General features: G+C 40.4%; 1 protein-coding gene across 1 annotated transcript; it reads left to right on the plus strand.

The window, feature by feature from the left end:
* Nucleotides 1–10,402: 10,402 nt before the first annotated feature.
* LOC107819377 (ethylene-responsive transcription factor ERF017-like) lies at nt 10,403–11,410 on the plus strand. The gene has a single exon (XM_016645487.2). It carries the CDS (start codon nt 10,523–10,525, stop codon nt 11,183–11,185), a length of 663 nt encoding a protein of 220 aa, XP_016500973.1. The 5' UTR covers nt 10,403–10,522; the 3' UTR covers nt 11,186–11,410.
* Nucleotides 11,411–12,569: the final 1,159 nt, after the last annotated feature.

Genomic DNA, 12,569 nt, shown 5'->3' on the forward strand with positions numbered 1-12,569 from the left:
CGATGCCTATTCCGGGTATAATCAAATCTAAATAAACCCGGAAGACCAGGAAAAGACTTCAGTTATCACCGAGTATGGAACATATTATTATAATGTAATGCCCTTCGGGCTAAAAAAATGCAGGAGCTACTTACCAACGCCTAGTAAATAAAATGTTCGAGGAACGAATAGGTAAATCAATGGAAATTTATATTGATGACATGCTAGTTAAGTCCCTGCGCGTAGAGGACCATTTGGCTAATTTGCAGGAAATATTCGAGATTTTAACGAAATACAACATGAAGCTCAACCCCGAGAAATGTGCTTTCGGGGTCGGTTCGGTCAAGTTCCTCGGCTTCATGGTATCAAATCGGGGGATCGAGATTAACCCTGATAAAATCAAGGTCATCGAAAACATCGCTATCGTGGACAGTGTAAAAGCCGTGCAAAGGTTAACGGGATGGATTGCTGCCTTAGGCCGATTCATTTCAAGGTCGTCAGATCGAAGTCACAATTTTTTCTCTCTACTAAAAAAGAAGAACGATTTCGCTTGGACCTCGGAATGCCAGCAGGCATTAAAGGAATTAAAGCGATATCTATCGAGCCCACCACTACTTCATACGCTAAAAATATACGAAAAACTTTGCTTGTACTTAGCAGTATCGAAAATCACAGTAAGTGGTGTCCTAGTTCGATAAGAGCAAGGTACGCAATTTCCTGTTTATTATATAAGTCGAACCTTAGAAGAAGCAGAAACTAGATATCCACACTTAGAAAAATTGGCACTTGCACTGATAAACGCCTCTAGAAAATTAAGACCGTACTTTTAATGTCACCCCATATGCGTATTGACCACTTACCCACTTTGTAATATTTTTCACAAGCTCGAACTATCAGGCCGATTAGCCAAATAGGTTGTCGAACTCAGTGGGTACGATATCGAATATCAACCTCGTACGGCCATCAAGTCTCAAATTTTAGCGGACTTTGTGGCCGATTTCACGCCGACTCTCGTACCCGAAGTTGAAAAAGAACTCTTATTGAAATTGGGTACATCATCAGGGGTATGGACCCTTTTTACGGACGGGGCTTCGAACGTGAAGGGGTCTGGACTAGGCATCATTTTAAAGCCGCCCACGGGTAACACCATTAGGCAATCTATCAAAACTACTAGGTTGACTAACAACGAGGCCGAGTATGAGGCCATGATTGCAGGTCTCGAGCTAGCTAAAAGCTTGGGAGCAGAAGTCATTGAAGCCAAATGTGACTCTTTACTGGTGGTAAATCATGTAAACAAAACCTTCGAAGTTCGAGAGGATAGAATGCAAAGGTATTTGGACAAACTGTAGGTCACTTTGCACCATTTCAAAGAATGGACTTTACAGCATGTTCCACGAGAACAGAACAGTGAGGCCGATGCACTTGCAAATTTGGGATCATCGGTCGAGGAAGACGAGATAAGCTCGGGGACTATCGTTCAAATCTCGAAATCTGTGATTGAAGAAGGTCATACCAAGATAAATTCTACAAGCTTAACCTCGGATTGGAGGAATAAATATATTGAATACTTAAAGAATGGAAAGCTCCCATCAGACCCTAAAAATTCGAGGGCCCTACAAACCAAAGCTGCTCGATTCACATTGACAGCAGATGGAACATTATACCAAAGGACATTCGATGGACCATTGGCAGTATGCTTAGGTCCAAGAGACACCGACTACGTCCTACGTGAGGTGCACGGGGGCACTTGTGGAAATCACTCCAGCGCCGATTCATTAGTCCAAAAAATAATCAAGACAGGGTATTATTGGATCGATATGGACAAAGATGCAAAGGAGTTTGTTCGAAAATGTGACAAATGTCAAAGGTTTGCACCAATAATCCATCAGCCCGGAGAGCAACTTCACTTAGTCCTATCCCCATGGCCATTCATGAAATGGGGAATGGATATCATCGGCCCTCTGCCATCAGCCCCGGGTAAAGCTATATTTATTTTATTTATGATTGACTATTTCTCTAAATGGGTTGAAGCATAGGCGTTCGTGAAAGTAAGAGAGAAAGAGGTTATAGACTTTATCTCAGATCATATCGTATGTCGATTCGGGATACTAGCCGAAATAGTGTGTGACAATGGGAAACAGTTTGTCGGCAGCAAAGTGATGAAATTCCTCGAAGACCACAAAATAAAAAGGATATTATCAACACCGTATCACCCTAGTGGGAACGAACAGGCCGAATCAACGAACAAAACTATCATTCAAACCCTAAAGAAAAGGCTGAACGACGCTAAGGAAAAATGGAGAGAAATCCTACCCGAAGTTCTTTGGGCATATCAAACAACATCAAAATCTAGTACGGGACAACCCCATTCTCCTTAGTATATAGCTCCGAAGCCTTGATTCCAGTCGAAGTCAGGGAACCCAGTACCAGATTTCGATATACAACAGAAAAGTCAAATAACGAGGCTATGAACACTAGCCTCAAATTATCGGATGAGAAACGAGAAGTTGCTCTCGTCCAATTGGCCGCCCAAAAGCAGCGAATCGAAAGATACTATAATCGAAGAACCAGGCTTCGCCATTTTAAACTCGGGGACTTAGTGCTAAGGAAAGTCACCCTCAGTACCCGAAATCCAAATGAAGGAAAACTAGGACCGAACTGGGAAGGACCGTATCAGGTTCTCAAAAATGTCGGAAAAGAATCATACAAGCTCGGTATTATAAACGACAAACAACTATCAGGCAATTGGAATGTGTCACACCTAAACCGATACTACTGCTAAGGTACGACCCTCCCATATTCGTTTATATTTCAAAACTAACACCTGCAGGAGTCCGATCGGGAGCTAGGATGGATCCTTCAATACGAAGCCCTAGGTCTGAAAGCATGCGTTGCACTCTTTTTCCCTTAGACAGGTTTTATGTCAAATTTGGTTTTTCGGCAAGGTTTTTAATGAGGCAACCATTGATCGTGCTAACTTAGAAATAATTCAACAGTATCCGAGGCCTCTTTATAATCGACCTAGAATATTGGGGGGGGGGCATTAGCACCTCAAATATATCAAGTTCGATGCAAGAATATTACTTCATAATAACAGGGTTCCGATAGAAAAATTTGTAAGAGCCAAATGGTCCAAACGATCCATGCTCATGTAGTTGGCTCGAGCCCTGACACAAAACATGGACACATGTATAATGACTTGCAAAGAAAAATTTCTTCTTTACCGATATCTTATATCCAAGAAAGATTCCCCTATTTCGAGATTTATTATGCAAACAAGCTTAAGGTAAATCAATGAGTTCGAGCAACACTCACTCGACTATTAAGCCTACGGGCTACATTTCTTCGAGTTCGAAATCACTCACTCGACTATTAAGCCTACGGGCTACCTTAATTCGAGTTCGAAATCACTCACTCGACTATTAAGCTTACGGGCTATATTACTTCGAGTTTGAAATCACTCACTCGACTATTAAGCCTACGGGCTACATTACTTTGAGTTCGACATCACTCACTCGACTATTAAGCCTACGGGCTACATTACTTCGAGTTCGAAATCACTCACTCGAATACTAAGCCTACAGGCTACATTACTTCGAGTTCGAAACCACTCACTCGACTATTAAGCCTACGGGCTACATTACTTCGAGTTCGAAATCACTCACTCGAGTACTAAGCCTACAGGCTACATTACTTCGAGTTCGAAACCACTCACTCGACTATTAAGCCTACGGGCTACATTACTTCGAGTTCGAAATCACTCACTCGACTATTAAGCCTACGGGCTACATTACTTCGAGTTCGAAATCACTCACTCGACTACTAAGCCTACGGGATACATTACTTTCGAGTTCGAAATCACTCACTCGACTATTAAGCCTACGGGCTACATTACTTCGAGTTTGAAATCACTCACTCGACTATTAAGCCTACGGGCTATATTACTTCGAGTTAAAAATCACTCACTTGACTATTAAGCCTATGGGTTACATTACTTCGAGTTCGAAATCACTCACTCGACTATTAAGCCTATGGGCTACATTACTTCGATTTTGAAATCACTCACTCGACTACTAAGCCTACGGGCTACAATACTTCAAGTTCAAAATCATTAAGCCTACGGGCTACATTACTTCGAGTTTGAAAACGTTCACTCGGATATAAAGGCTACAAAGTCCGAATTCGATCAAATTGCCTAAAGCCTTATGAAAACATTCATAAGGCATGAATAAAACGAAACCTTCACAAGACAAAAAATAAAACAGAGGAAAGACGGGAAAAGAAAAGATATTTGTATATATTTCTAGGATTGTTTATATGATTGTTTGCAACATCCGAAATAGAAAGTAAGGGACTAAGTTTCTTGGTTATCCCTGGGGACGGTCTCTTCTCCATCAGGCTCCTCCCCGCTCTCGGACCCGCTCTTGCTCCTATCATCGTCATCATCGGAAGCCAAGGCTTCAATATCTGCTTCGAGCTCCTTAGCTCTTTTTATCTCTTCAGTGAGGTCGAAACCTCGAGCGTGGATCTCCTCGAGGGTCTCCCTCCGAGATCGGCACTTAGCAAGCTTAGATACCCAATGTGATCGAGTGTTGGTGGTCTCGGCTGCCTCTCTTGCTTGTACCTGAGCAACTTCAGCATCGGCCCGATAAACGGCCACGAATGCATCCGCATCGGCCTTTGCCTTTTCGGTGTCAGATTTAGCCTTAGCGAGTTATGAGGCCAACCGAGTCTCGAGCTCCTCTATTCTTCTTACTTGAACCGAGCTTTTCTCCTTCATACTTTGAAACTGGTTTTCGGCCGATGGCAATTGGGCTCGAGCAGCCTCTTTCTCTGCAGCAAAGTGATCCATACTTTCTTTCCACTTCAAGGACTCCGCTTTTATCACATCAACCTCCTCACGGAGTTTCCCGATCATCTCAATTTTCTGCTGCACCTATGAGACCGAAAAATTAGACATCATTCTGGTATCGAGCCTATAGGCTTTTAAAAGTAGCATTACCTGCTCAGACAGATCGGTATGATCTTGGTGATCCTTGGCCAACTCAGCTCGGAGGTCTTTGATTTCCTCTCCCATTTGCCCTAAGAGGAGTTTAAGGGTGTTCCTCTCCTCCGTGACTCGTTAAAGATCGGTCTCGAACCGATGCAGCTCAGCTCGAGACCGAGAACATGCTTCTCGATTAACCGCCACAGCCTGCGAAGAAGGAAGAAAAGAAGTTAGGAAAGAATAGCAAAACATGAAAAATAATATCAACAAAGAGAGTTAAGAGCTTACCCGATTCAGAGCTAGTTGCACTTCACAGAGAAGGTCTGACACATCACTAGGGCTAGCAGCATCCTCGACCCCGGTAAACAGATCACGGAAAGGGTCCTCCCCTTCATGAGACGGCTCATCTCGAGGTCCCCAAAGATTGGGCTTCCCGAATAGCCCCTTCGGAAAAGGTAGGGAGAGTGGGCGAATCTCCAATTACTATTTCCCCATGCGACTCGCTTGGGGCGTTCTTCTTAGTTTGGAGAGCTTCAGGACCGGTCCCTTCTGATGTACCCATCGTTTGTTGACTTCGGTAGGAAGCATCCTCGATCTTTAATGACTCGGGGACTTTGCCTGAACCTTCCTCCGATATCTCCTCGGTTCAAGGCGGAGCCTTATGAATCACCGTCGATTCAGCCGCCTTTGGGGCATCAGTGCTTTTCTTTATTCGAGTCGCCAGCGCGGACCCGTCCTTTTCTTCTTCTTCTTCGTCTTCATCCCTTAGACGCAGAACTGATTCTACGGTCAAAGGAATGGTATTCTTCTTCGGCTTACGAGCTATCCTCTTCTTTGGTTTTGGATCTTCGGGAATGAAGGCCCTTTTCCTCTTATTATCCTTCAATGGCCTTGGAATGGACGCCGAAGCCTCTTCCTCGACGGACGAGGGCCTCAAAACCGCATCTTTGCCCACACCTACATACGAGAAAATTTATTGAAGTATATGGAAAGTATCTCGTTCGAACTACTAAAAATACGAGAAAGGGACTTACCATGATTTTTGGCCTCCCATCGGCCCTTTGACAAATCAAGCCATGAGCGCTCGGAGTATGTGGAGGTCGAAGCTAGATTTCGTACCCAGTTCTTGAGATCAGGAACTGCGCCGGGCATCCAAGGAACCGCTGCATCACAAAAAGGGGGGATATCAGTGAGAAAAGAATTAAAAGGGCAAAATAGAAGGAAATAACAGCAGAATTACACTTACGCTTCATGTTCCACTCCTCGGGAAAATGCATCTTTTCAGTCGGAATCAGGTCCGAAGTCCTTACTCGAACGAACCTGCCCATCCAGCCTCGATCCCTGTCCTCGTCTATGCTCGAGAACAGAGCCTTGGTAGCCCGACGCTAAAGTTTTATCAACCCTCCTCGAAAAAGGCGAGGACAGTACAATCAGATGAGATGGTCGAGGGTGAATGACATCCCCTTGATTTTGTCCACAAAGTATCGAATCAAAATAACGATCCGCCAAAAAGAAGGATGGACCTGGCCTAGGGTTATTTGTTATTGACGGCAGAAGCCAATAATAACAGAATCGAGGGGACCTAACATGAAAGGGTAAGTATACACACTTAAATACCCTTTCACGTAAGTGGTGATATCTTCGACAGAAGACGGGATTACTATTTCTTTGTTCTCCCAATTGCAATCTTTCTTTAGCGTTTTGAGGTGCCTCTTGGTTATCGAACACATGTACCTTGATACTGGCTCACATTGGCCGGGAACCGACGAGCCTTTATCGACCTTAAAATCAGAGGTAAGAACACACGCCCCAGGAATGCACTCCTCAGGCCGTGGCTCTACCGGTGTTTCGTCGGCGGCAGACTGTGAAGATGAAGCTTTCTATTTCTGAGGAATGGTTTGTGATTTTTTGCCATTTTTGAATTTAAAGGTCGGGAATAGAAGAAAGTGACAAAGATTTGGTAGTTTTGAAGAAGGACTTTTGCAGAGAGGAATCATAGATCTGCGAATAAACTCAGAGGGTACGAAAAAGAACTTGGAAAATTTGGAAGATTGAAGATGTAAAAGTGATAAATGACAAAAGGAAGGGTTATTTATAGATTAAGGCAATGGAGGTTCAATATCAGCGGTGGCCGACCACCGTCTAACATGCATTAAGTGTCTTGAAAAACTAAACCGACGGGACAACTATCACGTGCGTCATGATCGAGCCCAATGTGAACAGCAGCTTATATCTGATTGAGCCGTTGTGAAATCATATCGTTTCTCGCTACATCCTTCCCGAGAAACGAGGGGACTATCTGTATACGGTAAAAACCGGTTAGTCCTTCGTACGAACTGGTTTAAATGGTAATACACTGGATCGGAGAAGCATCTTCATAGTATCAGATTGAGGTCCGAAGTCAGGTCACCAAGCTTCGAGCCCGAAGGATCGATCAATGTCGAGCTCGATGTTATTATCAAGCTCGAATCCAAGTCAAACTATGATGCAAAGTAAAGTTATCGAGCTTATGATTTAGAGACCAACCAACACTGACCTCGAATCGATACAGGGATCCGAGTCAGAATCGTGCTCGAGTCAAGATCGAGAGCTCGAGTCAAGACCGAAAACTCGAGTTAATATCAAGCTCATAGACAAGAGCCGTTGCAATCCCACTAAAGGAGAGAATCCTGACAGGAATTATGGAAAAACTAATTTATCATGGGTTTCCCACTATGTATTTTTAATTATATCTAAAAGTAGGATCCTCCACTATAAAGAGGATGGCTACATTTCTGTAAATGGACAGTTCTTTGCTTACATTGTAACTCAAGCACCATATACTCCTATATTGAAGAGTTATTCTTTTAAACTTCATAAATTGATTCATCTTGCTTAGTCCTAAAAATCATCTTCTTTCCAACCTTGTTTATTTTGCATTCTTTGCAATCTGTGTTTGATATTTCTATTTATTCTTACGATTTATATTAACCTATACCACATATCCTTAGAACTACATACAAATTAAACTCTATCCATTTTTCGGGTAAACACGCTTAGCTTTGATACAGATACATTCTACTTCCTTAGGCGATTGACTATTGCAAGTCTTTGATGGAGAGCCAACCTAAGAATGAACTGATGCCCTGGTATATTGTCAGATCCCAACTCTAACCTTTTATGGGGCTTTTTAGTACAATGGTAAGGCTGAGCTATAGACTTTCTTATTGTTGATTTTTTCCTTCTTACAATAATCATTGAAGTTTGCAAAGTTATTCATTAACAAACCATTTCCTCTTATCGACTATCTTCCTAACAAGCCAACAAGCTTTTTTAGGGGTTTGTATTGTGATGAAATTATTCTTCTTGATGTAAAAGTCTTGAATCCACGTGACCCATAGAAGTTGTGAATCCACTTGCCTTTAGTCCAGATGCATCAGATAAATGATTGAAAGCCTGTAACATCAGCTGCAGTAAAGTTTTGTCTGACCTGCAACACATGATTTAATCGCTGCAAAGCATATATGAGTTACCTTCATCTTGGCACACCTCGGATGATAATTAAAGACTGGAATTTGCGCAAGAGAATTCAAGCTTCTGTTTAGCTACTTCATTGCCAACACAAAAACATAGCACGACATTGTATCTTCTTGTCGCAATCCTTTTTTTGCGTGAAATTTATTAGTCAAACCCCCCATTAAGCAATAAGGAGTAACTCACAGTAGTGACATATTGCATTATCAACTGTACAAACTTGTTAGGGATACCAAACTCCAACAACACCATCCTCAAAAGAAATTTCAAAAATTGTTTGCAAGTTAAAGTTTTTAAATGAGCAAATTCAATTTACTTTCTCTATTCCATTTTATGTAATGTTTTTCATCTTTAATATGGTAAAAAATTTAAAACTTTATGCTTGATCAATTAACTCAATCACATAAAATAAGACGGATTGAGTATTAAGCTAGATTAAATTATTGGTCCTGTCGGAAGATGTAGCAAAGGCAAAAGCTCATTATAAATGTAGCTGGCAGAAGATGTAGCAAAAATAATTTTGGGATAATAATTTAGTACCGCCTTATCCTTTGCTTGGTTACTAATTCTCGGATAATTTATTTCAAGATTAAAAATAATACTGGAATAACTTATACTTGTGAGATTGTGAAATTATAATCCCAGGATAAGTTGTCGTAGGATAAATCAGTAAAATTAACAGCCTCATGATTAATACAACATACCAAACAGTCAATAAGAAATAATATCAGGTTAACTAAATCCCAACATAATTAATTTCAGTATAACTAAGAGCCTGTTTGGCCAAGCATTTGGGAGGCCAAAAGTCAAAAAGTACTTTTTGATAAATTTAAGGTGTTTGGCCAAGATGAAAAAGTACTTTTAAGCAACAGGAGAAGCATTTTTTCTACTTTTGAGGAGAAGCTACAAATTCTAGCTTCTTGCAAGAAGCAGAAACAGAAAATTAATTTATTCAAGACAAAAATAATTTTATAATATATTTATATGTTTGAAACTATCTCTCATAAATTTAAAAATTTTCTTTAGAAAATTTTTAAATTTATTATATAATTCTTCTCTTTTTATTTTAATCTTACTTTTATTCTCTTTCTCCTATTCCTAAAAGTAGATTTTAAATTTATATTGAATAATGTATTTTGATATATTTAAATTATTATATAAATAATAAGTAATTTCAAATACTCAATGTTATTGCTTTGGAATAACTATATTTTATATTGATTGAAATTTTTAATTTATATTTTTACTTTACATTATATATTTTAATTGAACTTTTTTATAATAAATATTTAAATTTTTTTAGATAATACTAATTGCAAACTGAATCTTTACTGTCATTTTACGTGATTTGATACTTAAAAATATTTTTTTAAAAGATTGGTCAAATAAAATGAACTTGTAAAAAGTACTCCTCAAATAAATTGGCCAAACACAAAATGTTATTTTACAAAAGTATTTTTTCAAACTTGGCTAAATGAACTCCAATCCCAACATAACTAATTGCGCCGTAACTTGTCTTTCAACCAAATGACGCGTTCCTGTACCAAAAAGAAAGGCCAAAGCTCATTACCGATAATATTGCCAAATATGGCTATACAGAAAGAGGGCACACAAAATTCATCATCCTAATAAAGCTGACGTGGAAGTCCCCAGCAGAAAAAGCAGCGGAAGAAGGGGGGACAAGTAGGACCCAAAAAGTGAAAAATATTTGACATGTCAAATCTCCAACCTACGTGTCCCCAAATTTTAGCACTATCCTCATCTTCCGGGACACATCTAATTCAATCATGTGGAGTTTGAATGCACGCACGTGCTTCTTTGTTACTCCGAAAACAATACCGCGTTATCTAAACACGTCCTTTTGACCCACGTTTTATTTTTATACTCCTACTTCACAGTTCACTCTACATATATATAGACTCCAAATGCTAATCCTATTATCATATTGTACTTCCAAAACCAAAACACATTCTATTTTTGAAAACCAACAGCTAACAGATCAATAAACCCCATTAAATTTTCTTGAAATTGAGAATTAATAATATGGTGAAGCCCACAAAATCATCTGACGATATCTCATCATCTTCTTCTTCTTCGTCCTTAAAGTACAAAGGAGTGCGTAAGAGAAAATGGGGAAAATGGGTTTCTGAAGTTAGACTACCTAACAGCAGGGAAAGAATTTGGTTGGGTTCTTATGATACAGCAGAAAAAGCTGCTCGGGCATTCGACGCTGCCCAATTTTGCTTGCGTGGCGAAGCGGCAAAACTTAATTTCCCGGATAATCCGCCGGATATTTTGAATGGGAGGTCTATGAGCGCCGCCGAAATTCAGATGGCAGCAGCCCGGTTTGCCAACTCGGATCCGGAGCCCCAGGAAAGCATTTCGGGTCCGACGGATAGTTCGGGTCTTTCTTATTCTTCTTTATCGTCGTCTTCTGAATTGCTACACGCAGAGTCGCCATCTACGTCGATTTCGGATGGGATGGTCCAACCGGATGGTGAATTGACCGAAATGCTTCTTGATTCTAAATTTTTGGACCTGTTTTTCTCGTTAGGAACTGCCAATAACGAGTATGATTTTGGGACTTTCTCGGAATTTAGCGATCTCACGGGTGACCATTTTTTACCAGCGTTGACCGATATGGACTCTGAGAAAGAGAACTATGATGGCTGCTCTTTACATGGATCTTTCCTTTGGAACTTTTGAGAGCTTCAAAATTTTCGGGACAAACTCACAATTCTAGAAATTTTTTGCAGCTAGAATTGGTGGCTCTTTTGTCTTTTTCATATTTAGGACATACTCCTACTTTTCTTCCTTTGTTTTTTCCAGTTCTATAGCCATCAACATTGTATAACCTGTTGACTCGTGTGGATTCCTTTTTGTGGTACATATATAAAATTATACTAAATTCACGAGTATTTACTCATAAAACGGTACAATTAAATTTATACGTGATTTATGCACAAGTGAATTGATTTGATCTTAAAATGATAAATAAATCAAATAAGAATGTAAGACTTAGCGTAGAAATCGAGATAAGACAGTAGAGAGCTTGGTTCCGGGAGCAGAGCTTCCGAATGCAGTAATAACAATAGTAAGAAGCAAGAAAATAAAGTGGTATTGAGCTTTGAAAGGTATATAGCATAAGTTTGTCAGAAAATTCGTGTCCTTACGATAGTTGTTGGAATCCTTATTTATAGTGGTACCTAGGGAACAAGGTCTTAGGATCAAGTCACTCTTAAATGATAATTATGGGGGCCAATAAAGAATGTGTAACGGCAGACTATGAATGTCATATTCTCTATAACGGATTATCTATTTAATACTGCATAATATTCTTCATTGAATACTATCGGGTGACAGGTATTCATCTGTCTTCATGAGCAACATTTCCTCCGGGGGCTACCCGAACACGCGTCATCCCACGATTCAGCAATACTTTCGCTGGTTCTCGAGGTAATTATTGCCACGATTTTAGCCGTCTATTCCTTTACTTATACTCTTCCATCTTCTCTCTTATACTTCATAATTTTTTTAACTTTCTCAAACTTTCTTTACTTTTAGCCTCCTTCTTCAAAGAAACCCCTACTTCCTTCTGCTAACCATGGCCTCCTCTTCCAGAAACTCTAGTTCTTCAAAGAACAAAGAAAATAATGATGATACTTCTCCTCCTACGATGAGTACCATTATTCCCAAAAAGCTTACCACAACTAAGGACTTCGAAGAGAAGTTCCCTTCCGCTAACTCCCGCACATGGGTAACTGTGGTTGCCATGACTTGAACATCATTGTTCCTGACCTAGCGGAGCGGGTAACCTTCCCCTTTTACGTACGTTTACACGTACCCCTTCACTTTCGTTTTTATTGAGCGGGGGACTTGACTCCGTAATCTTGGAGTTCTGCCTCCACTATCATGTTTTTTTGGGCTCAGGTGAGCCCTTCTGTGTGGTGGACGGTAGCTTGTCTTCAGCGGTTATGCCAGGAAATGGGAGAAGAACTCTCCCTGGCTCGATTGATGAACCTTTATTCCCCCAAGTTTTTCCGTGGGGGAATGATAAACTTCAGCAAACGTGGTCATCATGCTTTGCTTA

The sequence above is a fragment of the Nicotiana tabacum genome, chromosome 13 (assembly GCF_000715075.1).
Source record: "Nicotiana tabacum cultivar K326 chromosome 13, ASM71507v2, whole genome shotgun sequence".
Taxonomy (NCBI): Eukaryota; Viridiplantae; Streptophyta; class Magnoliopsida; order Solanales; family Solanaceae; genus Nicotiana; species Nicotiana tabacum.